The sequence below is a fragment of the Acipenser ruthenus genome, chromosome 8 (assembly GCF_902713425.1).
Source record: "Acipenser ruthenus chromosome 8, fAciRut3.2 maternal haplotype, whole genome shotgun sequence".
Lineage (NCBI taxonomy): Eukaryota > Metazoa > Chordata > Actinopteri > Acipenseriformes > Acipenseridae > Acipenser > Acipenser ruthenus.
In genome coordinates this window covers 38,260,106-38,287,868 of record NC_081196.1, presented here as the reverse complement: position 1 = coordinate 38,287,868, position 27,763 = coordinate 38,260,106, and the positions used below count along the sequence as shown (strand labels likewise).

The window sequence follows — 27,763 nt, the reverse complement described above, 5'->3', positions numbered from 1 at the left end:
ATGCTAGACATATAACCAGTCACGTGACAAATGTTATGCATGGGCAGATATTATAAAAAGGAAGGGGTTTGGCTATTGCCTCCAAGTAGCTTTTCTAATTGGTGCAACAGAAATATTGACGCTGGAGCGGGTTTTATTCTTGGTCGATCGGACAATTCATTGGTGCACTGGTGTGTGTTTATGCCTGTAGTAGGTGTGGTATGGTATTAATTCCACGGCGGTGTTCTGTGTTTAAAATGGCATCTCTAAACAAAGGAAGCCACGTTTGGAAGTATTTTGAGGAACCGGATGAGAAAACCGTGGAATGTAAATTATGCTAAACAAATATTGCCGTACCACAAAAACACAAGTTCAATTCTTCACAGTTTGAAATGAAAACATTCAGAATTATTGTGGCTGGAACCACTGATGGCAATAAAAAGCCATAGATTTGGCTGAACATTGGACGTGATTGGGTGTGAATCATGAATGCAGCAGTTTTGAAATCGATGTAAGATTATCCCAATACTGTGCGGACCCATAAAACAATAACAGCGAGGCTGGAAAAACCTAAAGAAAATCGTGCTGCATCTGTTCATACAAAACTTTAAAAGGGAGAAAGTTGCAATTACCACAGACTCGTGGACCCGATTCCCCAATCTTCCCATAGGCGGAAGATATGGACACCATATCTTTTAAGGTAGTTGGTGGTTTGTAGCTATTTTTTAATTTCCCTTTTAAATCCAATTCTGAATAAAACTTTGTTTACAGTACACATTTGTTAAGCTAATGCAAAGTAATAAAAACTACAAACATTTGGAAGTTTACCTAAACTAATATTAGGTAGTCCAAGGTCAGTGCTAATCAGGGTCTTTGAAACTAGAGGTTGATGTTTAAAGACTTTAAGGCTTAAAACATTTATTTTCTTTCTTTCCGGTCACGTCTTATGCTTGAACATACATATACATAAAACTTGAACTTAAAGTTTCATGTATATGTATATTAAGTATAAGACGTGACTGGAAAGAAAGTTTAAAAGATATGTTTTTGTACTTTTTTCAGTACCGTATTATGCTTTGTTATGCCATTAGGACTCCAACATACACCTTTTTATTATGTTTTGTGCTTTTGTGAAACAGTATCTGCTACTTAAAAATGTCCAGTTGACATTTAATGGAAAAAGACACTCCATAGCTCAGCTTACACTAAGAGGACAGATTCTGTTACCTGTGAATATATATATATACATTTTTTTTTTTTTTTTTTTTAAATTAGTCGTTGCCAATTAGTTTTTTTTATTATTTTCTCCCCAATTTGAAATGCCCAATTATTTTTATTATGCTCAGCTCACCGCTACCACCCCTGCGCTGACTCGGGAGGGGCGAAGATGAACACATACTGTCCTCCGAAGTGTGTGCCGTCAGCCGTCCGCTTCTTTACACACTGCGAACTCACCGTGCAGCCGCCTCAGAGCTACAGCGTCAGAGGACAACGCAGCTCTGGGCAGCTTACAGACAAGCCCGCAGGCGCCCGGCCAGACTACAGGGGTCGCTGGTGCACGGTGATCTGAGGACACCCTGGCCGACCTAACCCTCCCTCCCTCCCCCCGGGCGACGCTCGGCCAATTGAGCGCCGCCCCCTGAGAGCTCCCGTCCACGGTCGGTTGTGGAATAGCCTGGACTCGAACTCGCGACGTCCAGGCTGTAGAGCGCATCCTGCACTCTAGCGAGTGCTTTTACTGGATGCGCCACTCGGGAGCCTCAGAAATCTATATAAAATTTTGCAGCAGTTTCTTTATTTTTCTATTTGTCGCCTATGTGTTAAAACCTTTAAATAATATCTCAACATGAAATTAAATGCCACCAAATTTCCTTTCATTTGGTTAATGTATCTGAAACAAAACTATAAGGGGGAGTGTCGGTGTTGAAGTGAGAAAATATTAGATATGTTCTTTGTTTTGTGGTATCATTCATTACTAAACACGCAACCCAATTGAGCACAGAGAAAGGGGTCTTTATACAGTGGCAAAATGTGCTTATAAATAGATCAAGGAATCAAATTTACTAAAATGGAAAGACGAAAACAAAGCAAAAACTGTGGACTTTTAATGGTGACCATAAGTGGGGCAAGTATGACCACATTATTGTGCATCCTAATTTTGTATTTAACAGATTTTTTTTTTATTTTTTATGTATAGATTGCTAATCACCTGTAAAATTAATCTGATTAAATCAAGCTATCTTGAACTGCCAGAACCAGTGCTTAATTTGTGCCGGGTCACAGCCCCAGAACCTTTGGACGTGCAGCGAGTCATATTCCCGGTACCGCTAGTTAAAAATCTCATAAAATGCTTTCTTTTTAAATTCTCAACACAGTTGTATCAAGTCTGCAACTTCTTGCGTGCGCGCTAAAGAGAGACAGTCTGCTGCCACTTTTGTAGCCTACTTTAAATTACTTTACAATTTCAGCTTGAGTGTATTTAAGTAAGATGACACTGGCTGCAACTCTATTGTCGTTTTTTTTATACACAAATAAGGTTACTTGATTTGAAAAACGCCATGAACGATACAAGCAACTTCTTGTACTACTTGGTTTGATTAAGTGAGTAGCACACAACAAAATATGAAAGCTGAACATTAATTTCAACAAAGAACAACGACAACTTTTTAATGAAAAAAAAAAAAATTGTAGCCTACTTCAATAGGAACATTAGCCTGCTATAGTATATTAAACCAAAACAATAAAAAAATGACAATCTGGTTCTCTCTTGCCTTTTTCAATGAGTATAATTTAATTAATATAGAATAAAAACATACTAAGATAACAACTACCTAGCCAAAGTTTAATTAAACGTTTTTGTAATCTACCAGTGGCTTCTGTTTGCTTACACATCGCTGATAATAGTGCAGACCGTGGGTCAAACCAATGTTCGTATTGGGGTACTTATTTTTTTTTTTTAATCAATGTTGTCCTTCTGGAGTCCTTTGAATGCCTTAGTTTGTTTTTCTAAACAATTTAAATGCAAAACCATAACAAAACATGTATACATACTTTTTTAAAAATATTTATTTGTCCTGCGGTTGCCTTTTAACCAATTTTTTCTAAGACTCTGAAGATTCTATTGGTGCCAAGTGTTTGTGGTTTATTTGGACATGTGACCAAAAAATACAGCTATTGTAACTCTGGTCATTGGGCCAGTTTACATGCTGGGAAAATGTCATGACTTGTTTACTGTCATGACTTAAAGTGGTATGGTCTGGATTACAATTTTAGTTAGTTTTGGTTTGTTTAGTTTGTTTGAATACAAATGTAATACAAAAATCTAATACAACATGAAGTTTCAAAGCAGGAATTGTTAAATTAAACAAAACAAAATTATCTTAAATTATAATTCAGCCGTACCACCTTAAATAAGTCATGACAGTAGACAGATAAGTCATGACATTTTCCCAGCATGTAATCCAGGCCATTGAGGGATGAAAAAGGGTAGTTCATTTTTTGTACCAAATGATCTCTAAATTACTTCATTTAATAAATCACCTGCATAATTGATCACAATGAAATTGCTCCAGGTGTTAAGAAATTGATTTAAAGGTTACCTATAAAACCTGCTGGATAGGGGCTCTCCAGGACTGGGTTTGGGCAGCACTGCTCTAGACAGATACCAGGCCACTTTGAATTTGCCACTTTTATTCTGTAGGTGATCGAGAAGGGGACGCAATTTGAAGAGTCTGTCAGATTCAGAATGGTTCCTCAGGAGAGCATTAGAATTGTCATTATAGTGTTAAAATGAATTGGAACCTGTCCCAGCTCATCGTGGCAGGGAAAATTGGGCAAGCGTGAACAGGGTCAGTGGACCAATATAAATAAATTCTAGGTTTATTCACCAGTCCCATCAGAAGGGATAAACCCCAGAACTTTTTCAATTAGATTAGTGGGGACCCATTTGCACACCCTAGATATCGCCCCAGGTTGTCCCCCATATTGTGCCAATTATTGCTGGGCATACAAATTGGTTTGAATAGGTAAATACTCAAAGTAATCGGTGATGAACAACTGGATGAAGTCAATTGGGGTCAATCCAGTTGTGTTCACCCTGGTACCTGGTGTGCCAGAAAAAGGTGGAATTTGAGGCTGGATGTTGTTAGGGGGGTCCAATTGTAGAGTGGCTGAAATCCACCACCCCTTGGTCCAGGACCTACTGTACCTGGTAGGGGCTCAGGCTCAATGTCCATTTGCTCCTCTTCCTCACTACTGCTAGATTTCTCACTAGAGGAAGAGTCACTCAGTATATTTTCACTACCAGAGTCATCAGGCACAAAATCTTTCTCTGAGTCTGACTCCATTAGGAGGTCAGCAACAGCCTCTGTACTGAGCTGCTTTCTTGTCATTTTGCTGAGTAAAACTTCAAAATTAACAATAAATAATAAAAACACAATTTATACCAATTTCAATATAATGATATTATATATTTTTAAATGAAACAAATTAAAACTTAAAATCAATTCAAGTTATTGGGAAAGGAGAGAGAAAATTGGATCTGAACATTATTTATTGAAAAACCAACCACCAAAAATCCTTAATTACTGTAAAATTGTAGAAAATATATAACCTAAAATAAATCAATAAATACTAAAGAATCTCATCTGAAATATACAATGCTGTCACAGTAGAAAATTGATAATATCCTATTATGTTGTGAGAGGAGAATTCTTTTTTTTTTAAAGACATATTTAAAGCCAGTCCTTCTCACAATTGACAGCACAATATATTTTTTATAATGTAAAGTTCGTTGTCAAATCGAAGAGAAGAGGTCAAAAAATATACTGTATAACTTAGAAAATAAATCCAATAAATTAATTAAAAAAAAAAGGTAGAAAAATGAAGCTCTAAAATAGTATAAAGTAATAGATAAGGAGGGATCACAAAAATAATATTCTTAGAAAAATGTCAAATAGAATGTAACGTAGATTGTGCGAATGATCAAACTCACTGGACTATTTTCTCTCCAACACCATCTAAACCAGACACAAGAAGTCTGAGATACAAGGTTTCATGCACAGTAACTATATAGCAAAAACAACAAAAATAGCACAAAAAAAAAGGTTCGAACTGCAGTACCTCCCACGCACTTGATATGTTACAATGGTGTCATGTGATGACAGCCAGGAGCAGGAAGTATCTTCCTCTACCGTCATATAAACAAAACAAGATGTAGTCAAATACAAGTAGGCAGATGTTACTGCTAATTTCATGAAACACAGGTCGATAAAACAGCTGCTAATCAAAGGTAAACTTTTTTTTTATCAATCCACATTGAAAAGAAAACAAAAGTTCTGCATAGATTTATTTATTTATTTTTTTTAATTCACTCTGTTTCACAGTACAAGCCAAACACAGGGCGCCGGTTCCGTTGAAATAGGCTGTTTATTACATTTAGCGACTTTGTCACATCAAAGATATTTTAACTGTGTAATATAATGAAATTAAAGCCACCAACCTAATATGTAATAACGCCTCGATGAGCGACCCCGAGTGAAAACAGCTACCCAGATTTAATTTTTTTTTTTAACCATGTATTTCAATTGGATGTACCAGGTATGTCCTTGGCACACAAGGTTAATTAATGTTTCTGCACATACTACTAATTTGTATATGATGTAGAATATGTGAATGTAAACATTTAACACTAGTACATACAATACTCTTTCAAATAAACATGTTATGATTTTGAATGTGCGCTTCTTAAGGTCGGTATTATTGTCATTGCTTGCGCCCCGGCACGTCTTTCTTTACAAATTCAGCACAGGTTATAACTAATGACTAAGTGACTTGAGCCAGATTGGTGACTTGACTCGAGCTTGGCATGTCAAAGAGTCTACTTAAGTCTTTACTTCCCAATGTCTCGACTCGAGTCCCAGTTTTGGTGACTCATTACAACTCTGACATAAATCTGGTTAGTTATTTTTATTGTGATAAATTCTAGTGGCGTATGGATATCTATCAGTAATTTGCCCCTTTTTGAAAAGTGCCGACCTATGGCGATATGCTGCAATAGCAACACCCCCATGTGACCTGTTTTGACCAATTATGATTTAAAATACCCATTTTATATATTTGTGCTCTGCTCGCCATTCCAGAAGTCACTCAACTCTAGAAAAGTGCGAAGTGAAGTCCTGCTTTCGTTACATTTCTTAAAACATCATCAACATAATTGATATCAAACTTAAATCTGAGGGTTTTTTTTAAACATATTTAATATGGTCATCTAGTAGTAGGGAGATTTAAATGACTGTATTTCTTTTTTTCTCTAGCTATAGTAATTTGGAAAATAAACTACCAATACCCAACATCATAACTACTATTAATTCTGCCAATAATTAACAAGCAACCATTTAAACCTGGCAGTTTTACTACAGTACAGGTAAAATAGACACTGGAAGATTTACCTACCCTGGCTGGACTTCTACTGTCTTTTGAATACTGTACTAAGACGCAACAAATTTGCAGAAAAAAGTTGTCCGGTTATCTCTGGACTTGTGCCAGTTCAGTTCTTTTTAGGGGGCAAAAAAAAAAAAACATTAAACTTCTCTGCCATTTATTTCTGTCAGTAGTCGCTGACGTCTTTCAAACAGTTGCTTGAAGCAGCCAGCAAGAAAGCCTGAAATGGATTAATGAGAAAGGGTCACATAAAAGGGCCATAACCCAGTATAGTGTTTAGTCCACTCCAATCTAAGACATATACAGGTCCATGTTTTTCAGTTCTCCATAGTGGGAATTACAATGCAAAGTAAGAACCTGCCAACATTACAAAGCTTGCACCTCACACAAAATTACCTAGATACTTACAAGTGGGTTAATTTCAGGTTTAAAAAAAAACGATTTACTGTAACTATTGTTTCAATTGCTGTTATCCCCTTATTTTCATTTTTACCACAACGAAACCAAAACTGTATGAAATACTATTCTACTTTTTCAACTTCAGAATTCAGCACTACATGGCAATGCCTAGAGGTTGGAATAATGGCAGGATGCACCATTTCTCCACTGGCTTTTACCATGACAATGGAAGTAATCATTAGGGCATCAAAATGGGTAGTAGGAGGAGAGCGCTTGGCTTCTGGAATGCGACTACCACCAATTCGAGCATACATGGATGACATGACAACCATGACTACAACAGTAGCCTGCACTAATCGATTATTGGGCAAGTTAACCAATAACATTGAATGGGCACGAATGCAATTCAAGCCCACTAAATCAAGGAGCATCTCTATAATTAAAGGCAAAGTAGTAGATAAAACATTCTTCATTAATGGTGAGGCAATACCAACAGTGTCTGAGAAGCCAGTGAAGAGTCTTGGGAGATGGTACGACGGGGATCTAAAGGACACAGTTCGTGTGGGAGAAGTTAGACAACAAGCAGTGGAAGGGTTGAAGAGCATAGACAGCTGCGCTCTACCAGGTAAACTAAAACTCTGGTGCTTTCAGTTTGGTCTACTGCCGAGGTTGCTGTGGCCACTGACTGTGTACGAGGTTTCTTTGACAACAGTAGAGAAGCTGGAAGCTTTAATCAGTTCATACATCAGGAAATGGTTGGGAGTTCCACGCTGCCTCAGCAGAGTGGGACTTTATGGTAAAGGAATACTGCAGCTACCAGTCTCTGCTCTAACCGAGGAGTTTAAGTGCGCCAAGGTCAGACTGGAAATGACATTAGTAGAGTCACGCGATAAATGCGTAAGGGAGGCAGCACCTGTGTTGAAAACTGGAAGAAAGTGGGCGGCAAAGAAAGCTGTGGAAGATGCAAAGGCTGCCCTTCGAATTGGTGATATCATGGGGCAAGTTCAGCATGGAAGAGGGGGTCTTGGTTTCAGTTCAACTCCTCCTACATGGCACAAGGCGGCCCCAGCTCAAAGAAGGAAGCTGGTAGTCAACGAGGTGCAAAAGCAGGAGGAGAGGATGAGGTGTATAAAGGCCATTTCCCAGGCCAAACAGGGAGAATGGATGAGATGGGAGAGTGTGGAACAACGCAAGATTGGCTGGCAAGACCTATGGTCAATGGAACAGAGCAGGATCAGTTTCCTCATCAGGTCAACATATGATGTTCTCCCATCACCACAGAACCTAAACCTCTGGGTAGGAGAGGATCCCTCATGTCCTTTGTGTTCATCACCTGCAACATTAAGGCACATTTTGACAGGATGTAAGGTGGCTCTTAGCCAAGGACGGTTTACTTGGCGCCATGACCAGGTGCTGCGATGTTTGGCCTTAGCATTGGAAGACAAGCGTAACATGACCAATAAGTTGCCACCTGTTCCATCAAAACATTACACACAAAAGACAACATTCCTCCGCCCAGGAGAGCAACCACCAAGAAAAGGTGTTAAAACCAATCCTCGCCCAGGACAACTGGAAGCTGCTAGAGACTGGAATATGCTGGCAGATGTTGGTCAACGGCTTATTTTTCCACCTGAGATTGCCACCACTAACCTTCGACCAGATATTGTCTTGTGGTCTGGATCAGCACGCCTTGTTCACCTGGTAGAGTTAACAGTGCCATGGGAGGACGCTGTAGATGAGGCGTATGAGAGGAAGAAACTGCGGTATGCTCAACTAGCCACTGAAGCGGAACAGCGAGGATGGAGAGTTCGGGTTTACCCAGTGGAAGTGGGTTGTCGAGGATTTGTGGCACATTCTACAACCCGGTTTCTCAGAGACGTCGGATTCAGTGGCCAAGAGTTGCGTCGCACAGTGAAGAACTTATCTGAAGCAGCAGAGAGGAGCAGCAACTGGCTGTGGTTGAGACGGAAAGATTCTGGCTGGGGACAGGTAAGTAAGCTGGGCTGAGTTGAGTGGGGGACGGAGGGGGGTGATGCTGGGACGCCAGAATCACCGTCGAGCCCTCTTGAGGTGTCGTGGGCTAGTCGACGAAACACTGAGGATGGAAGGTGCCCACTTGAAAACCCCAGAGATGTACCCTACTTAGCTCAATCCAGACGGTTGTCATGCTGATGCGCTGGGGAGGCCGCACTTTGGTTGATCCCTGGAGCCAGCATCGCAGCCGTTGTGTGTGCTGATGCGCCAGGGAGGCAAAATAAGCTGATCCCTGGAGCCAGCATTACACTTCAGCCATTAACACCAGACAGAAGGATATCTACATCATCATATGGAAGGAAACGTAAATGGATGGAGACGCATATGGATCACATTAGTTTACTGTAAAGCTACGTCTTAGTTGGTGCTTATCTTGGCGAGAGCCGAGTTCAAATCAGCATGAAGTTTTAACATCTACTCTCGTGTAATGGAAATCATAATAATCACATTGTATTAGTGTTTTTATTATTATTATTATTATTATTATTATTATTATTATTATTGGTCCATCCTATGATAGACATGGTTTTTGTTTTTACAGTTCATCCATAAATGTAACACAGCTACTCATCATTTTGTATGTTACACACGGGAACGAGATTTCTGAGTTTAGTTATTAAACTGAGGAGAATATGTGCTATTAAATAGTCCCTTGCGATCGAGGTGGGGAAAAACACGGAATTACCCCTATTTACAGAATGCATAGTAAAAAAAAAAAACAGTGAATTTGTCTTCAGTGCTACCTACTATTGCTGTTAAGTGTCACTAGTGCAGCGCATAAACCCTATCTGGTGCAGTGAGAAGTGTGGCAGGATTCAGTGCAAGCATCAGCGTGAAGCAATTCATTATGTATGCAATATTGTATCCTTTGACTTTAAGATGCACTTTTTGAACAATTTTTACTTCTCAGAAATAGCCTGTGTCTTAAATTTGTGTACAGTATAGTGATGCATGCATGGCAGAATAAGGCATCGTTGGTTGTCAGTTGCTACATTGTAAAAATAAGTTGTATGCTTTAGTTTTATTCTAATTCTGTTAATTTATAGCTATTTAAATCAAACTTGTTTATGCATAATCAAAAGAAGAATTTCAAATATAGATCTAATTTTAGCAGTATTAAATAACATCTGAGACAGTGTGGTCTGTATAGATTTATAAGAAGGCACTTAAAGTAAAGCTGCCTTGTTAGTCATTGCAGCTAACAAAATAATTCTATATATTTTTCATTATAAAACATGCTATCTGTTACTATGTTAGGCTAAAGAAAGCTGTCAGTTTCTAACCCTTGTCCTTAGGTTATCTGTTTGCACTTGAACTTCCTGAGTCACCAGGTTGAAAGCATGTCATTTGAGTAGGGGAAGTAGCTGATTGGTTATTGACAATAAAGAAGCCAGTGGCGTTCTGGATCTCTTTGTGGATTCGCTGCTTGTCTACAGCTATGGCCAAAAGTTTTTCACATAATACTCTCATAAGGCACTTTCTACAGGTTGTGTTTGTTTGTATGTTATGAAAAAATAAAACATGCTTAAATATGGATAAGATATTTGCACCACTTGTCATTTAATCTATTTAAAAATAAACTGTAAAGTAACTGTCTTTTTACACAGGGTTTTGTTCTTTTATTTCCCAGTTAAACTGTTGCTAACACCCCTATTAACAATATTAACATTCGTCTATAAATGGAATTTTTTGAACGCAGAATTATTGTAACAAGAAATTTCAAGAATTGTATTCCATCAACACAGTATGTTAAATATCAAGTTAGAAAATACAACTTTATTATTTTATTTACAAAGAAAACTTAACATTGGCACAGGTACGTATGTGACACGTCTGCTAAGGTCACACAGAAGGTCATCAAAAACTGATTTTGTAGTAGATCTGCACTGATTTGTAAGAATATGCATGACTAGAACACCACCGATTTCACTCTCCAGGTGAAATGATTCTGGGGGGGGGGGGGGGGATACAAGACCGTTTAAAAGCATAGCCTGCAAATTGACATTTCCTAAACCTAATATAGTACCACATCTTATTTTAAAATGAAAATACATGTTTGTTATAACATTTTGTTTCTTTCAAAACTTCATGTTTTGAGACTACTAATGAACAGCTGTACCTGGCAGAGAAATGTTATGGAATTATTTTGTTACATTGAGCATACAAGGTCAGTTTTGGTGGTAGTAAGTGGATGTCTTTCAAGATTAAAGAAGGAAATGTCAACAGGAATAAAAGCTTTTTTTGCTTTGTATTATCTTTTTTTTTTTTTTTTAATCAAATTGCCTGCTGTAATGTGAGGGAGAATTCCAAATAGGAAAGGCCAGTACTGGTGTCTTTATCGGTGTGTATTGATTATTCTGCCTCATAAGTTGTTTCTGTTCACAAAGATCACCTCTTAAGTTCCATTGCCAGTGTTTTCCAGCGTTGCTTTAACCTCTGGCCTTATCAATGATACAGTCCACATGCGTTGACCTAGAGTCTTTGTTGGTATTCATCTGTATTATATAGTGGTGTAACAATTAATCGATGCATCGATTTATTGATCATCTGTCCTTAAATTTCCTGAGCTTCGATTACATAATGTTGAATTGATGCATCAAATCAGAACCCCGTTTGAATTCTCCTGTTGCCGGTTGGCATTAAAACCTTGAGTGCGCTTCTTTTAGTGCTATTATGGTAGATAAACAACATCAATGCGTTACTAGGATACGTACTTAGGCCTCTATAATTGTGTTGGATATACCCAGTGTAAAATGAGTTGAGTTGCTTTACTAGCGAGTCTCTGTACTTTTCTGCACTAAAAAGTGACATGAGCACAGCATATACCTTTTATGTATACATAGTCCTTTCAAATGCATTTACAAAATACATTATTTTTTGAAAGTAATGAATGCTTGCCTGTCTCGGGTCACACAAAGTGTTTTAAATCCTTTGCAAATTTCAATGTCTGTGTCTGCTCTACAGGTACGTGTTGATTCATTGCATCCTGAAAGCAGCGCCACCATAAGCATAAGATCTTTTTAGATTACCGCGCACATTGTTTTCATACTCCTAAGCACGGCTTGAATTTTTCAATGTTTATTTTCCTTTTAACAGTTTGCCTTTAAGTCTTAAGCCGCTATATCCTAATTATGAGAACATTCTGTTAAATTAGTGAGAAAGAACAACACAACACGAAACGGACACATTGGCAGCTATCTAGTTCCCAGGCAAGTGCGAGAACGAAATGCAAGTTAAAGTAGCATCTGGGGGGAGTGATTCATGTCATTGCTTGCTCTTGTGTTCGAATAATGAAGAAGGTGAAACAGAATCAGCAAGTCAATCAGGACATCCAAGTTAAAAAGAAGCAACTTTGTTTAGTAATTAACAGCTTTTTCCGAGGTTTAAGATAGAATCAGCTCAAATATGGTCATGTGAACAAAAATAAAATGTTGTATCTGTGTCTTTCTAGTGCTGGATTTTTGAGCAGTTTTTTTGGCACTTACTGTCTTTACAAGTTTAATAACTTTAATTCTGTCATCTAGGGTGAGGACCTTTTTGTTTCTCCACGTTTTCTCTCTTCCTTTACAAGAGAGCACTGTTTTATTAATTAAAGATAATAGCCCTCTAAAATGGTTACCATATTCCTTTGAATTTGGGACATACTAGTTAAAACCATGTTTTTCTTATAACAATAGCCCTGTGTAAGGGGGCTTAATACAGGTTTGAGTCCGTTGCTGGGTAAGAGACTTGTGGTCGCTGGTCGCGTTAGACAGGTGGTCACTTAATACAGTTAAAAGCACAAATATCATTGGGAGTAATTTAAAGTGGTGGCTTAGACCAGGTGGTCGCTAAATAAAGGTGGTCGCATGAGCAGGTTTGACTGTATGTTGTGTTTGGATTATTAGGCTATTTATATAAAAAGAAGCTGTTTTTTTTTTTTTTAATTCGCAGCGAGAGAAAAACGCTTCAGCAAGTACAGTAAAATCTACCAGAACTGACGGACACTGTGTCTACTAGGTTTAGATACTAATGAGAGCATAACAAATACAAAAGAAGTGAGGGAAACGCAGATATTTTCAAGAAAGCTGGGAGACTTTGTACAAATGGATTTTATATTTTTAAATGCTGCAATAACAGTTCTGCTTGTGAAGCATCCACATTGTAATTTGACAGAACAGGTGATTTTTTTGCACTATGCTAGACCTTTTTTTCCCCCATTGGTGCTTGAGCCCCGGAGCACTCGCAAAATCACCGCCTGTGCATCTGTTATCACTGATTAAAGCCTGGTTTTCAAACGAACTGATTACCGCTAAGCAGTACTGTATTGGTATAAGAAAAGTGTGTTTTTAAAAAAGTAATTTCAGCTTCCAGTCACTTAAAATATGCTGACGATAATGTAAACAACACCAAGCTACAGACAGCGAGTCCCAAGCTTTAAACGTGCTACTGTTTTATAGATAAGAACTCAACTTTATTATGAATATATTGTGTTATGTTTTAAACAACATACTACGATAATGTTCATTATGGTAATTGTTTATTAGTTTTACAATGTTTAGTAAAACGTGACCTATTGTTTGACCTCGTTAGTACAACCGGCCCCCTTTTGCTAATGACATCTTCAGTCGGTCGTAACCCAGTATAAATCACATTTTTGTAAAATAACTTCACACATACTTCAAAGGATTAATCAATTACATTTAAAGTGCACCTTACAGCACGCTCAGACATTGTTGACCTAAATATCTTTTGTCTGACTGCCAAGATGTGCTCAAATAAATGGTCAGATGCCATGTTTTTTATATTTATGGTCTTTCCACAGTAGGGCTACTGATTTTTCGCTATCACAGAATTAGGTATTTTGGGAATGGAGTTTTGCAGTGTTGTGTTTTCTAATTGCAACTCCAGTTTCTATGGTTTATTTATTATTGCACTACACCCAGCCTGGTTGAGTTAATTCATCATGTGACTTCACTCAGTGTCTATGCTGAAACTCAACATGGCACCAACAAAGAAAAAAAAAAAAAAAAAAAAAGCAATGTTTCAGCAAAAGACTGAGCTAAAACATTTTCTGGGATACTGTTCTGCAAATTTCTTTCATTCGATTGATCATGTACGAGTCAATCCTATTAAAGATACTATTGTCAGAAAGCAAAAAAGACGGCAACAAAAAATGGCAAAAGGGTTTTTAAATTCCTAAATCATAATAAATTTGGTCTCACTTAATTTGTCTCCAATTAAGACATATTATTCTGGTGCGTTCCCTTTAACAAACTAACTTCCTTATTCAATATTGCAAACTATGCGTGCTCTGCTCTCCATGCCAGAACACTGAGCTCTAGGAAAGTGGGAAGTCCTGCTTTCGTTACATTTCTTAAAACTATGAACATAATTCATATCTAACTTAACTCGAGGGGAGCTAAGAGCATTTTTAAAACATATTTAATATGATCTGCTAGTAGTAGGGAGATTTAAATTTGAACAAATAAATAAATACTGGTACCCAATATCAGAACAACCATGAATTCTGCCAAGAATTAACAAGTAACCAGTAGACCCTTAAACTTAGCAGTATTGTAACTAAAGTGCAGCCAAATAGACAGCGAACAAAATCCATGAAACTTCTCTGACTGAGCCATTTCTTTGTCAGAAGCCGCTAACATCTTTCAAACGCTGTTGCTTACTTATGCTTGGGAAGCAGTCGGCAGGAAAGCCTCAAATGGATTTCAGCAAAATGTGCAACCGCACACGGGTCACGTGAAAGGAGCGCGACTCGGTGTGGTCCTTCAGTCTGCTCCGATCCCAGAAATTAAAAAAAAAAAAAACACGTGTGGGGCTGCCCATGTCAGACCTGACAGACAACTGCAAACCTGAGACTCCTGAAAAAACCATGTGTGCCTAAAGGATGTAGGTACCTGCGTACCGAGAACCTTTCTTAGATATTGAGACTATCAGAATCTGGGTTACGTGGATGCATTTGTCAGCCTGTATTTTTTAAAATTTAAGATGCATTTTTTAAACCTATTTTGTCTTCTCAACAATAGCCTGCGTCTTAAATTAGAGTGCAGTATAGTGATGTGTGTATTAAACAGACTGCCCGAGTACACAAACAGCAACGTGACTGACTACCAAGAAAAGACTAACAAAAATGTCACTGACCAATCTCAAATCATCCATGACATGGAGGCAGTCATTTTCAAAGAAGCCGCATTAGCTTCCTGAGGAATGCAGAGAAGTTTCTGCAATGTCAGCAATGGAATGGATGAGTCTGAGGCAAGATTCTCAACTCCACCTTTACTTCAGTCATGCTTGTTTTATTAACTTATATATTTTTATATTTATAGGTGTTACAGTAGTAAATGATCAAAGTGAAATTGGAATAAATGGTTAGAAACTAAAAACTATATAAAAACTGACGGCTAATACCATTAAATCCAAGTTTTATAATTGCACCGGTCTACTCTGTACTGTGAAATGCTCATCTCTGTTTTCTGTGGTCTTGTAATGGTGTTGAATGGTGTATTCTAAACCGAAACGCACATTTTCCAGTATCGTTCCGGTTTATGATAACTAAGTTCAATTTCAGTCATCTGTGTAAAGCACTAATGATTCTTCTTGGGTCACTCCATGCCAATTGAACCAGAGCTGTTGCCCGACCGTCTCAGATTTTGCTAGAAATTCACCTGGGGGGTTTTCGGGCCTGATGAGTTCAGAAATGCACTTTTTTTTAGTTTTTTTTTTATTTCCCTTCGAGCTGTGACCTGACAAAGGTCAACCTAAAGTGAAAAAGTGACCCTGGCCTGAAAAATCATGTGTAGCACCTCGTTTGTATAAAACTCATCGCTTACCCATCATCTGGTAACTTGCCAAAAGTGAGTTAGGTGCTCCTGGCATTTTTTTTTTCTCGAAAGCCCTATTCATTACGAGTTGAACAAGGTGCTACACATGATGGTAGCGTCTAAGTTGAGCCTAGGGTGATTTTTCACTTTAGGTTGACCTTTGCCAGGTCACAGCTCGAAGAGGAAATAAAAAAAATAAAATTGTTAGCATTTGAACTCTTTGGGCCCGAAAACCCCCCCAGGTGAATTTTTCTAGCAAAATCTGAGAAGGTCGGGCAACAAAATGACCCTCTATTAAAGCAACTGCTTTATCTTCTGTATTGTGAACCTTTATTTTATATATTGCATGAATGACCAATCTCTCATACCATCTCTTGCTAGTGGATCCCACTACTGCTTTTACAAGTAGCCTACATTAATCCTTCCTCCCACTAAATGTTGTACCATTTTTTTTTTTTAAAGCATTTTGAAACTGATGGCTCTCATTTTATAACATGATGTGTGCACATAAAAAAAAACACAAAATTAATCCTCACCACAAATTAAGATTAGTTAAAAAAATAAAATGGAACTGTAAATTTCACCAGACAAAGGCTATAGCAACTTAACACTGATTGTTCCCCCGAGGTCTGATCTGAGATAATTTTAGGTGAATTGCACAACAATAACATGTAAGTTTTACTGTTCAAAATCACACCTGTAATATACTGGTGTGCTACTGTTTCTTGGCTGGTATTCCTTTGTTCTGGGCCAAACAGCTTTTGTTTTCTTTGCCCTCTCAGTGAACTGAATTACACTGGAAGCTTATGTGAATGGGGCAGTGAGAGTGCAGGGAAATCTGTGACCTTAGACCCCATCCCCATGCTATTACTCTTGCAGCACTTGTTAACTGATTTGTATAGACAAGGACATGCAGTAGGCATGTGTTTTTATTTTGGTTTTCCAGCAAGCGTTCAGTTAGTTTGTTAAAGGAGTGCTAACCAAGGTTTTATAATTAGCAAAATTATCACTGATACACATTCTGTTGAATATCTTTTGATTCTAATTTTATACTTCAATTTGGAATGCAGATGCACCCACTATAGATGAAAAGCTGCTGTTGCTTCTTCCTGGTAGCATATCAAGTCCTCTGCTATAGGTCCAACTAACTTAATCTACAGTCAGCAAACTAACTAATTAAATGTCATTTCAGTATGTTTTACATGAGTTCAAGTTTTCAGAAAACTAACGTATTCAGAAAACTGAATCATTGGTTTTCTGAAAACGACACTTCTGTGTTTACATGACTTGAAATAGATAATCCAATTACACTTCAGATAATTTCAACTGTGTACATGGGTTTAATTTTTCGGAAAATGTAGAGCATTTGCATCTATGCAGTAGCGACTAGAATGGGAGCAGACGGGGCTCGGTTCAGTCTGCAGTAAAACTGAGGCATGCATGTTCTTTTCCGTTAACTCAAGTCCTTTTGTATTTCTTTTTTTTTTTTATAATCGGAAGTGTTAATCCGAATACAAGTTGTGCCTTTTTGTTTAGCTATTATGCACAATGGTGTTTTTAGTTATTGGATCTTCTGTTTTAAAAAAAAAACACTTTGTTCTTTTATTTTGAAAAATAAAACGTCAATGCATCGATTCTTTGATTAATGTATATAAGATATGAAATTACGGTGCTGATTTGCACCACTAATGGATATAGTTGCTTTAATAATCACATGCGTGGGAATGATGTCAAAGTTTGCACATGTGCAGTACACTATCAGAATAAGTTTTACATGTGTGTTTACATGACATATTATGTTAGTTTTCGGAATACTATTGGAATATTCTAGGTGGAATTACTTTTCAGAAAACTATATTCTGAAAAATACCGGAATTATGTTTATGTAAACGCACTGTTGACGAGGTGTTCATTTCCTGTTAAACTATGGCTCAATATCGGCTCACTGTCAGTGCCACATTTGGTTGTGTTTTTAAGAAAGAACTAAAATGAAATGGCATTGTAATTTTAGTAAAATTAGCACAGTAAAGTTGAAAATGAAGAATTGCAGCAATGTATGTGTTCTACAGTGCATTGCAAGATTAATTTATTGAAAAATATATGTTCAACATCCTTATTGTTTTGCATCAAACTCCTGCTTTTTTCAGTTATTTCTATAGTCTCCTCCACTCTTACTTTTTTTTGCTTCAAATTATGGTATACAATCAACTTTGAAAATCCATTCATTTTATTTCTGTTGAACTTTCTTGTATTACATATGGTACAGTTGGAGACCAAACATTATATTCATTAGGAAAAATCGGATTATCGAAATAGGTCTTGCATGGCTGAAATCGTGTCAAATACATGTTTAAACGACCACGGAAGCATTTATCATGATGCATTAATGGACAGTCTAATCTGTTGTGGAGCACACAGTAGTGTTCAATAAGGAAGTTGGGATGTTGGTTTGGAGTATTGACATTTCCCACTGCTGATACCATGCCGTTGGGATGTTGAAGTGGCTCAACACCTTTTTTTGAAGGAGGTGGGGTTGCAAGCACTGAAATAGTTTTTAATCCACACATTGTTTAATGGAAGCCTTTTCATGATTAAACTATTAGGTCTGTGTTCAAAAATGAATTCACTTACAATGAAATCAAAGCTAGTTTTCAACCTTTGGTGTTTTGTCATGCATTCACGCATACAAATTGTTTACAGGCAAAATTAGTTATTTATGAGGCAGGAAGATGGTTTAAAAAAAGTCAATTTATTTTCTTATTAAATTTGTGAAGATTACAGGCTGTTGCACCCTTTCTCATGATTTAAGATATATAGCCTACATTGTTCACAAGCAAAATGATAATACTTTTTTTTTCTAAAAAAAATGTAGTTTTCTTCCATGCCTAAGACATAGGTTTGCTTTGCACACTAATTACATCAAAAGAGTTTATGAAATGTCATGGAAATCTCTTAAAGAAAAGTTATGCAGTTCTGTTTTGCCACTGAAACCTGTGACATGGGTGGAGCAAGGAGATTTCAAATCTTTTACACATTTAAGGAATTTTACAGTTTATAACATTTATATTTTCCTGTTCTGCATCAAGCACTAAATCCTTCATTTAACAAAAAGCCTGCCAGTTGGTGTTAGGCCCACTTGAACGTAGAATAATAATTTAATGTGGGTATTTTTTTCTAACCCACATACAGTACCAGAGCCCTAGCAATCATAGCTTTTAAAGGCACATTTTCCTTTGTGGAAAAGGAGCCATACTGACTCCATATAAATGATGTATTCCTCTGATGCAATGTCATGTTTTTTTCTGTTTAGGATTAATTTTGCCTCCTTCTGTTTTAAGGTTATGCAATGGTCTCTGCAAAACATCCTGTGCTTGAGGTGGTGCTTTCTTATACAGACGTATGCTGGTTCTCCATTATTGCTGAGGAGGCAATAATTTCTTCTCTTACGACAACAACATAAGTGGACAAAATTGCAAAGATCTGCTCTGTGTCGAGTATGACAGCCACGACCCGTGGCTCTCCCGTCGGCGGGAATGACAGCCAGGGCCAGGCTCCAGATGGGCAGTCCCAGCCCCCTCTCCCACAAAACCAGGTAAGCAGCCAGCAGTTGAATTCTCATCAGTCTCTCTGTGGTACAAACACAATATTTTAGAGTGAAGGAAATTATACTTCTGTAGCAAAGTGGTCATGCTTTTGTTTTTGTTGTTGCCCAAATACAACCTATTTTACTAACCAGCGCAACTAAGTGTAAAGTTTGTGCAAACACATTGGCACAGGTACAGACAAAAGATGAAATACAAGACTGGCTCCAGAATAGTGAGAACAATATCAGCTAACACAGATTTATTTGATCTTATTTTGATGGTTAGGTATGTGAACTTCTTTGTGTGACTGGGTGGTGTACAGAGTGAATTCATCAGATTTGTGGAAAACGCTTCTCTGCAACATGTTGCTGTATTACTGCAGAGAACAACGTTACTTTGAAAGGTTGCCTGCAGCTTGCGCAGTCCTTCTAGTCGAAATTGTTGTCTGAAAGCAAGACCTTCTAGGCTTTGGACTATACATACTGCAGTAGCAAAGGTGCCTGCAGATGCTGCATAGCGGAAAATGAAATGCATTGACTGGTTCATCATGTTGTGCAGACAAGTGAAAAGCAAGCAGACTATTTAGGTCAGCCAAACAGGAGACACAATTCACTCTCTCACAGTTCCCATGTTTTAGCTGACTTTCTATTCCATACAGCTGCTCCTAGGTTTGTGTTGCTTTGATGTGGAACTGTACCATTCCCAGTCTTAACCCTTTGCGGTCCATTTATTCAGTGTGTCTCAGACGCGTCAGGTCCAATTTATTTTCACACGCGCAGTTTATTTTAGACGTGCTGTTTTAAAAGTTTTTTTTTTTTTTTTTTCACAGTAAAACAGGTTTAAAAGGCACTGCATATCAACAGGACACTCAGTACTGCATCTCCAGCCCAGCCCTGTCCCACCCCTTGTTCGCTGTATTTTTCACATACCTCTTCATAGTCGTGCATACTGATAAATCATCTCCTGATCACTTGTTTTATCACCAAACTCCTGAATAATGTGATCCAAGTCCATTATTTTATTACTGTAACATCTCCAAAAGCTCTGCAAATGTCTGTGATATTCTTTGAGCGCTGGATGCGGAAGCAGCTATTTTGTTTGTTTATGGCCCTGTTATCTCTGTGGTGCTGGGGCTATGTGTATTGCTCAGATCCCTTTTTTTTCGGCTCCTATCGGTCTCACTCGGCCATTGAATAGTTTTCTCTGCTTTTTCTGGAGAAAAATGACTAGAGACCTGTGCTTTACGTCTTTTTGATGTTGGACAGGAAATGGAAAATTGTAATGTCGGAGCTGGTCCGACATAGGACCGCAAAGGGTTAATCTGTTGAAGTAGCACAAGGGTATTAGGGTGTCCCTTAGTAACCATGAAAGGGTGATAAGCTGTACGTTCAGTGTCTCTGCTTTAGTATTTTTTTTTTTCATTTGCTGCTTTTGTTTGCACAGAGATGTATTTGTGTTGCCCCACCATGGTGTATACTTGTATATAATATCTGGTGTTACGGTAATTGTTTCTGAGCGTTCTATACAATACTCTCGGAGGATGTCTAACTTGCATTGTCTGGTTTAGAAAGAGATTCTGGAGTGCAGATTATACATTTTCATATTTGTGTGTATTTGCAGACGTCCTCTCCTAATTCATCAAATGAGAACTCCCCAGTCAGCCCTCCGGACGAGCAGGGTCAGGGAGATGGACCTCCACAACTTGAGGAGGAGGAGCCTGCCTTCCCTCACACCGACCTGGCCAAGCTGGATGACATGATCAACCGGTATGTATACCTACTACTCGCATTCACACTGGAATGTTTTGTATTAAATGTTAAAACAAAAGGTATATGACAATTATGGAATTAATGCCATGCTCTGGATTTTCTGTTGTGGCATGGCATTATGGAACTGGCTGTCCCTTTGGGACGCCTATGAACAGAAGTCTTTAAATGCATCCTGTTATTAACCTTGGGGTGGACATTGCTCTAGTATCAAACAATTCCTTTAATGCTTTGTTTCAGACCCCGATGGGTTGTACCAGTTTTGCCAAAAGGTGAATTAGAAGTTCTTCTTGAAGCTGCTATCGATCTTGGTAAAAAAGGTAAGATAAGATACATTTTTGTAAGTTTAATATGTACAGGTTTTTAAAATAAAAATATCGTGATTTTTCGATACCGTGCTTTTTGTTATTTATTTTTTTGTGGCGCTTTTAAAACAAAACTCTAATTGTGTGCTTTTAAAAACAATATGAACAAAGCTTACTCATTTCCACTTAGCGGAAGTGCCCTGCGCGTTCTGGGAAAATTTAAATTACTGCAGCGGTCATGGCGAATGCCGGAGAAAGAAGCTTGGTGTGGAGCTGTTTTGCATTTGACAGCGGCAATCTGGTTGAAGGCTGACAGCCTAAATGTCAAGTGTTTTAAAGAACTGAAAAACAAGGGAGGAAACACCACCAATTTATTGAAACCTCTTTCAGATCGCCACCCCGATCTCTTTGCCGAAGTTTTACTTTTGTCTTTTACTCTAGTTTCTTCAGTTCTTTTAGTACCCCTTTTCCACCTGCACACCCGAGCCGAGCCGAGCCAGCCTGGTACGGTTTGGGTAGCTTGAGTTGCTTTCACACTAGAGAAAGGCAAGCTGAGAGATGTCACGCATAATGAATGTGCTGAGTAGAATAAATTAAATGCCACAGACTGCAAAAATTATGCATTAATTTAATAAAATCTTTTTTTTGTCATAGATTTTTTTTTTTTTTTTTTTAATTGTGGAAAAGTGCTGAAAATGTGTGGGGGTGGGGGAGGGGTGAGATGAAATACATACCTAAACAAAGGAAGCAAATATGGGGGACCGTATTACAGGCATACATAATTGGCATTTAATTATGTCCTCATAAAATGAAATGACTAATTAGAACAGTGGTTTTGCGATTCTACCTAACATGACCTGAATGCCGTAGATCCTGAACAAATAAATCAGGTTGTTGACAGTTAAGTTTGTGTGAGACATAACTGTGGCTGTAGTAATCCCATTGTGGCACTGGTACAGTAGTTTTATATTAGACACACTGGTGCATACGTTGCATCAGTGTATTAGTCGCTCCCCCCTTTTACGGTACATGAGGTGGATGTAGGTCATGGTGGTGATAACTGTGTTTTTGTATTTACAGCCATAGCAGGGATGTATGTTTGTACTAATTCATGAGCACTTTCTATGGTAACCCTTTTAGTATAAGTACACTTTCTATAGTTTTTAAACAGCATACTTGTAGCCACATAATGTTCAGGAGTATTATGATTGTGGGTATTTTAATGGAGTTTATTCTAAATTGTTCAAAATGTTTGTTAAATCACCTATAAACCTTTTATATCCATTGTTAAATATTCATTTAATTTTGTGACGGTTATACGTCATGAATCATTTCTTTTTCACCTCAAAGGACTTGATGTAAAATGTGAAGCGTGTCAGAGATTTTTTCGAGATGGCTTGACAATTTCCTTTACAAAAATCCTTACGGATGAAGCTGTGAGTGGCTGGAAGTTTGAAATTCATGTGAGTATCTTTGTGAATTGATAGCCTTTATATACTTTGTTAGTTTTGAGGGCAGATCTGAGCTTCATCGTTTGACACTTGATGTTAATTTGAGGTTCTTTTAGGTTGCATGAAACATTTCTTGTGCATGCAGGAAAAGTAATGTTTTATCTGTTCGTGTGAAGCTGAAGGAATGGCTGATGTGTGAGGTTTCAGCAAGCATTATAGAGCAGAGGAATATTGTAGAGGATGATGATTAAATACCTTAACATCGTGTCTTATTACACATTTTTTATAAACTAACTATGATCTGATTTCCCCCTTTGACAGAGGTGTATTATAAACAACACTCATCGCCTGGTAGAACTTTGTGTGGCCAAGCTCTCCCAGGACTGGTTTCCTCTTCTTGAACTTATTGCTATGGCTTTAAATCCTCACTGCAAGTTCCATATCTATAACGGTACACGTCCGTCAGAGACGGTGCCGGCTGGAGTGCAGTTAGCAGAAGATGAGCTTTTTGCCCGTCCACCTGATCCACGGTCACCAAAGGTAGATTATTTTTGTGGAGATGGTGTGGAACCTGAGCTATTTTATTTATCAGTTCCAGACCAAAACTATAATGCAATAGGAGTTTGTGTGTGTAGCAATAATATACTCTATGTAGTTGAGCTATTATCTCTAGTTTTTCCATATTACACATTGTTTTATATTTAATTCAAAGGTGGCCGATGTGTTATGCACTGTTTTGCAAGAAATTTAAAGAACAAGAAAGAAAGAATTTTAAAGCTTTTAAGATTTTAAAAAGTACATTGTTATTAGGGGTGGACAACGATATAAAAATTGGATATCGATAATATTGAAGTGTTCTAAAACATGATATTGGTGCCCACCCCTAATTGTTATAGAGGAAGTAAAAAAAATAAAATAAATAATAATAATAATAATTTAAAAGGAAACAAGTATATGTTGTCACGTTAGATTGGGTAACGTCTTTTTGTGTGTCATTGAAAGAAAGAAATCTGGATAAAATGTGTGACAAGTTACAATCCTGAGACTATTTACACAATAATTGATAAAACTGAAAGGTGCTTACTGTGTATTTAAAAATAAGTTTGTATCTTTTGTTTAATACTAACTTGTGACTTCTTTTGAATAATTATATTTCTGCTTTCATAAGAAACATGTTTGTTAATTGTTTTTGTTTCAGGGCTGGTTAGTGGATCTAATAAACAAGTTTGGCACATTAAACGGGTTTCAGATCTTGACCGATCGCTTTATGAGTGGCCAAGCACTGAATGTTCAGATAATTGCAGCCCTCATCAAGTAAGTTTAAGGATTAACCCATTTTATTTACTTGTTTTCAGTGTCAATTTGCTGCCTAAATGCAGGCATTTTTTAATTAGAAATAAGTTTATAAATCATAACAGCGTTTCATTCATCAGAGGACTTTTATTTCTTTGTATAGATGTTTTTCACACTTTACAAACCAGGTCATCTGATTTAGTATCTCTGTAATTTATTTTGTCTTTGTGTTTCAGACCATTTGGGCAATGTTACGAATTTTTAACACTGCACACGGTGAAGAAGTACTTCCTACCAGTAATAGAAATGGTTCCACAGTTTCTAGAAAACCTTACAGATGAAGAGTTGAAAAAGGAAGCAAAGAATGAAGCCAAAAACGATGCTTTGTCTATGATAATCAAATCTTTGAAGAACTTAGCTTCACGGGTACCAGGGCAAGAAGAAACAGTGAAAAACTTAGAAATTTTTAGGTTAAAAATGATTCTTAGGTAAGAAAAGGCTGCCTTATAATTGAATAAATATACTGTATATTCTCCATTATACAGCACCACATATGATTTTGTCTTTTTTCTTATTTTAACAGGTTATTACAAATTTCTTCTTTTAATGGTAAAATGAATGCACTAAATGAAGTTAATAAGGTGATATCCAGTGTTTCCTATTATACACATCGGCATGGCAATCCTGAAGAGGAGGAGTGGTTAACAGCAGAGCGGATGGCTGTAAGTACAGCAGTTTACATATATAAACAATATTTCTCCTTCCAGTTAAAACAAATGGAAGTATCATGAGGTTTGCGGTCATCCTCCTAATAAGAAACAACAACTGATTGTACAATTAGATTAACTGAAATTGGGTTATTAAATTTACAGCTACCTGCAGGTGCAGTGCTGCTTCAAAATGTGGTCTGGGCCACAGTTAATTTTTCCACACCTTACAATGAGATTGCAAGTAAGATTGTGGGGGGGGGGGGGGGGTGAAAACTGACTGCCTAATATTACTGACAGTGATAATCTGTTACTGATGTCATGTCAATATCATTAATGTTCCCAGAAATGTTTATTGGCATTAGCATATTTTATTTACAGGCAAAACATAATATATTCCGTGTTGTTGTTGTTGTTGTTGTTTTTTTTTTGTTTACCTGTATATTATGTTAACATGAAAAGTTTTTGTGCTTGTGAAATATCATTCCCAATTACAGTGCAGGGATAATAATGAACAGTGATCTGTGGTGTTGTGCCTAAGTCTGCTGAGTTTGTAGTTTATTTATTTTTGCAGCAATGGATCCAGCAAAACAACATCCTGTCCATTGTACTGCGAGACAGTCTCCATCAGCCACAGTATGTGGAGAAGCTGGAAAAAATCCTCCGGTTTGTCATCAAAGAAAAAGCTCTGACTCTTCAAGATCTTGACAATATCTGGGCAGCACAGGTAACAGATAGGGGGCTAGCAAAATAATGGCTTCTCGTTTTATCTCTGTTAACTGTGCCTCTCGCTTTATGGTTTTGTGTTTTCCAACTGGTTATCAGTTATATGTTTTATTTGTGTAACCTTTTAGATTCTAGCACCTATATCGTTTCTCCACAATGATACCAAATTGTAGAATCTAAGGTGCGTGCAGATTTTCCATATCATTTCCTTGACAGGTCTCATTCGCTTTTAATTGGCTACAAAGACAACCGGGCTAGCCAGAGATTGGATAATGTTTGTTGGTTTGGTTTTTCTTGTGTACAGTTTTAGTATGAAGACATTGTATTCTGGGAGATTGTAGTTGTTAGTGGAAGTTTTAGGGGAGGCAGGAGGGGAGGCAGACGAGCTGTGTTACGCATTACATTTAAATTTAGTGCGTATTTTGGATTTTTAATGCATAAAAACGGCAGGTACGCAGCTTATCTGGACCGCTGTTAACGGTTCCTTCTCTTGTAATTAATACCTCAACAACGTCAAAAGGAATTACTTGGAAAAACTGAGTCGAAGGCATAAATGCTCCAGATGTCGCGTGTGATCAGATGATTTTTCTGTTACTGTAACCATCTAGATAACAATATTTAAAACAGCTGGCACAATTCATTCCTTTCAAGTTAATCTTTGGATAAACGAAAACCATGTGTTTACTTCCTTTTTGGCCTTGAATGACTGCAATACATTAATTTCCTTACCACTACTTTGAGTTTATCTTTTCTCCCACGCACTGCTGCAGGCAGGTAAACATGAAGCGATTGTCAAGAACGTACACGATCTCCTTGCAAAGCTAGCATGGGATTTTTCTCCTGAGCAGCTTGATCATCTCTTTGATTGTTTCAAAGTAAGTTTCTCTCCATTTTTTTTCTCCTATTTTTGTACACACATGTATCAATTCATAATAATATACACATATGCCACAGCTTTATCACTGCTGAAGTTGTGACGTAATTGTGGGATATGTTTAGCCACTGTAGTGAATAACAATTTTTGCAGACAATTTGCAAATCATTGCGCAAGCTAACCACAGAGAAAAGATAAAACAAGTGTGATTTATTATTTAATGTAGCACTGGGATTTTCTGTAGTAATTGGTGCAACAGGATGCAACAGTGATGAGCTAAGTGGATTTTACAACTTTAAATACCTAAATACAACTTTTTATTTTTACATTTTACGTTTTTAAAGACAAGTTGGACAAATGCAAGTAAAAAGCAGCGAGAGAAGCTGTTGGAGTTGATACGTCGCCTTGCGGAGGATGACAAAGATGGGGTCATGGCTCATAAGGTGTTAAATCTCTTGTGGAATTTGGCACACAGTGATGATGTACCTGTCGATATCATGGACCAGGCTCTCAGTGCCCATATTAAAATACTGGATTACAGCTGTTCACAGGTCAGTGGACACAAAATGAGTATTCTGCATTTACATGATTAACAGATGGGGTAAATGCAAAAACCTGCATTTTAAATTTTGGTTATATATTTGGAGTAGCATTAATGTGTTTTATGATGTTAAAACAGAGAATGATTTACACCGTACAGAATGACCAATATATTTATTTGTCAGATAACTGGAATAAGACTATTAAGTTTGTAGGATGTTTGCAACATTCAGCCGTTTTTTCAGTTTCCAGTGCCAATTGTTTTTTTGTTTAAAATAGTAAATTGTTTAACCATTTCTATATTTCTATTCTTTGTGATCACAGGACAGAGACACACAGAAGATTCAGTGGATAGATCGCTTCATTGAAGAGCTCCGTACCAATGACAAATGGGTCATTCCCGCACTGAAGCAAATCCGAGAAATTTGTAGCTTATTTGGAGAGGCTCCACAGAACTTGAGGTAATGGTCAATATCAATGTTGTCATATCTCCAGCTCAATACGCAGCCAGTTTATCTGGCAGAATACTTAAGAACTTACTTTTTTTTTTTTAGCTCTCTCTTTCTCTCAATTTATAATATAGTTTTTTGTTGCGTTGGAAATCGTATACTGTGTGTTACTTTCCAGGTGGTATGATAAATGTTAATGGATCTTTTCCTAAAACAAAACTATTTGCTCTTTTCCTTACTGTTACAGCCAAACACAAAGAAGCCCACATGTGTTTTATCGACATGACTTAATCAACCAGCTTCAGCATAATCATGCTCTTGTTACCTTGGTAGCAGAAAATCTCTCCGCCTATATGGAAAGCATGAGGCAGTATGGAAAAGGTAGGCAAAATCT

At 37.5% G+C, this 27,763-nt stretch overlaps 1 protein-coding gene across 5 annotated transcripts in view; it reads left to right on the top strand.

Annotated features, from left to right (window-relative positions):
• Positions 1-27,763, top strand: part of LOC117407131 (probable ubiquitin carboxyl-terminal hydrolase FAF-X) — a 91,599-nt gene that overhangs the window by 8,367 nt on the left and 55,469 nt on the right. For all 5 annotated transcript variants that reach the window (XM_034011797.3, XM_034011798.3, XM_034011796.3 and 2 more), the window contains 13 exons: positions 19,013-19,266; positions 20,879-21,024; positions 21,265-21,344; positions 22,680-22,792; positions 23,102-23,320; positions 23,979-24,094; positions 24,310-24,561; positions 24,657-24,795; positions 25,355-25,507; positions 26,277-26,381; positions 26,725-26,931; positions 27,245-27,381; positions 27,617-27,750. In XM_034011797.3, the coding sequence (XP_033867688.3) occupies positions 19,171-19,266; positions 20,879-21,024; positions 21,265-21,344; positions 22,680-22,792; positions 23,102-23,320; positions 23,979-24,094; positions 24,310-24,561; positions 24,657-24,795; positions 25,355-25,507; positions 26,277-26,381; positions 26,725-26,931; positions 27,245-27,381; positions 27,617-27,750 (1,897 nt within the window). In that variant the 5' untranslated portion in view covers positions 19,013-19,170. The remainder of the gene's footprint in view (positions 1-19,012; positions 19,267-20,878; positions 21,025-21,264; positions 21,345-22,679; positions 22,793-23,101; positions 23,321-23,978; positions 24,095-24,309; positions 24,562-24,656; positions 24,796-25,354; positions 25,508-26,276; positions 26,382-26,724; positions 26,932-27,244; positions 27,382-27,616; positions 27,751-27,763) is intronic.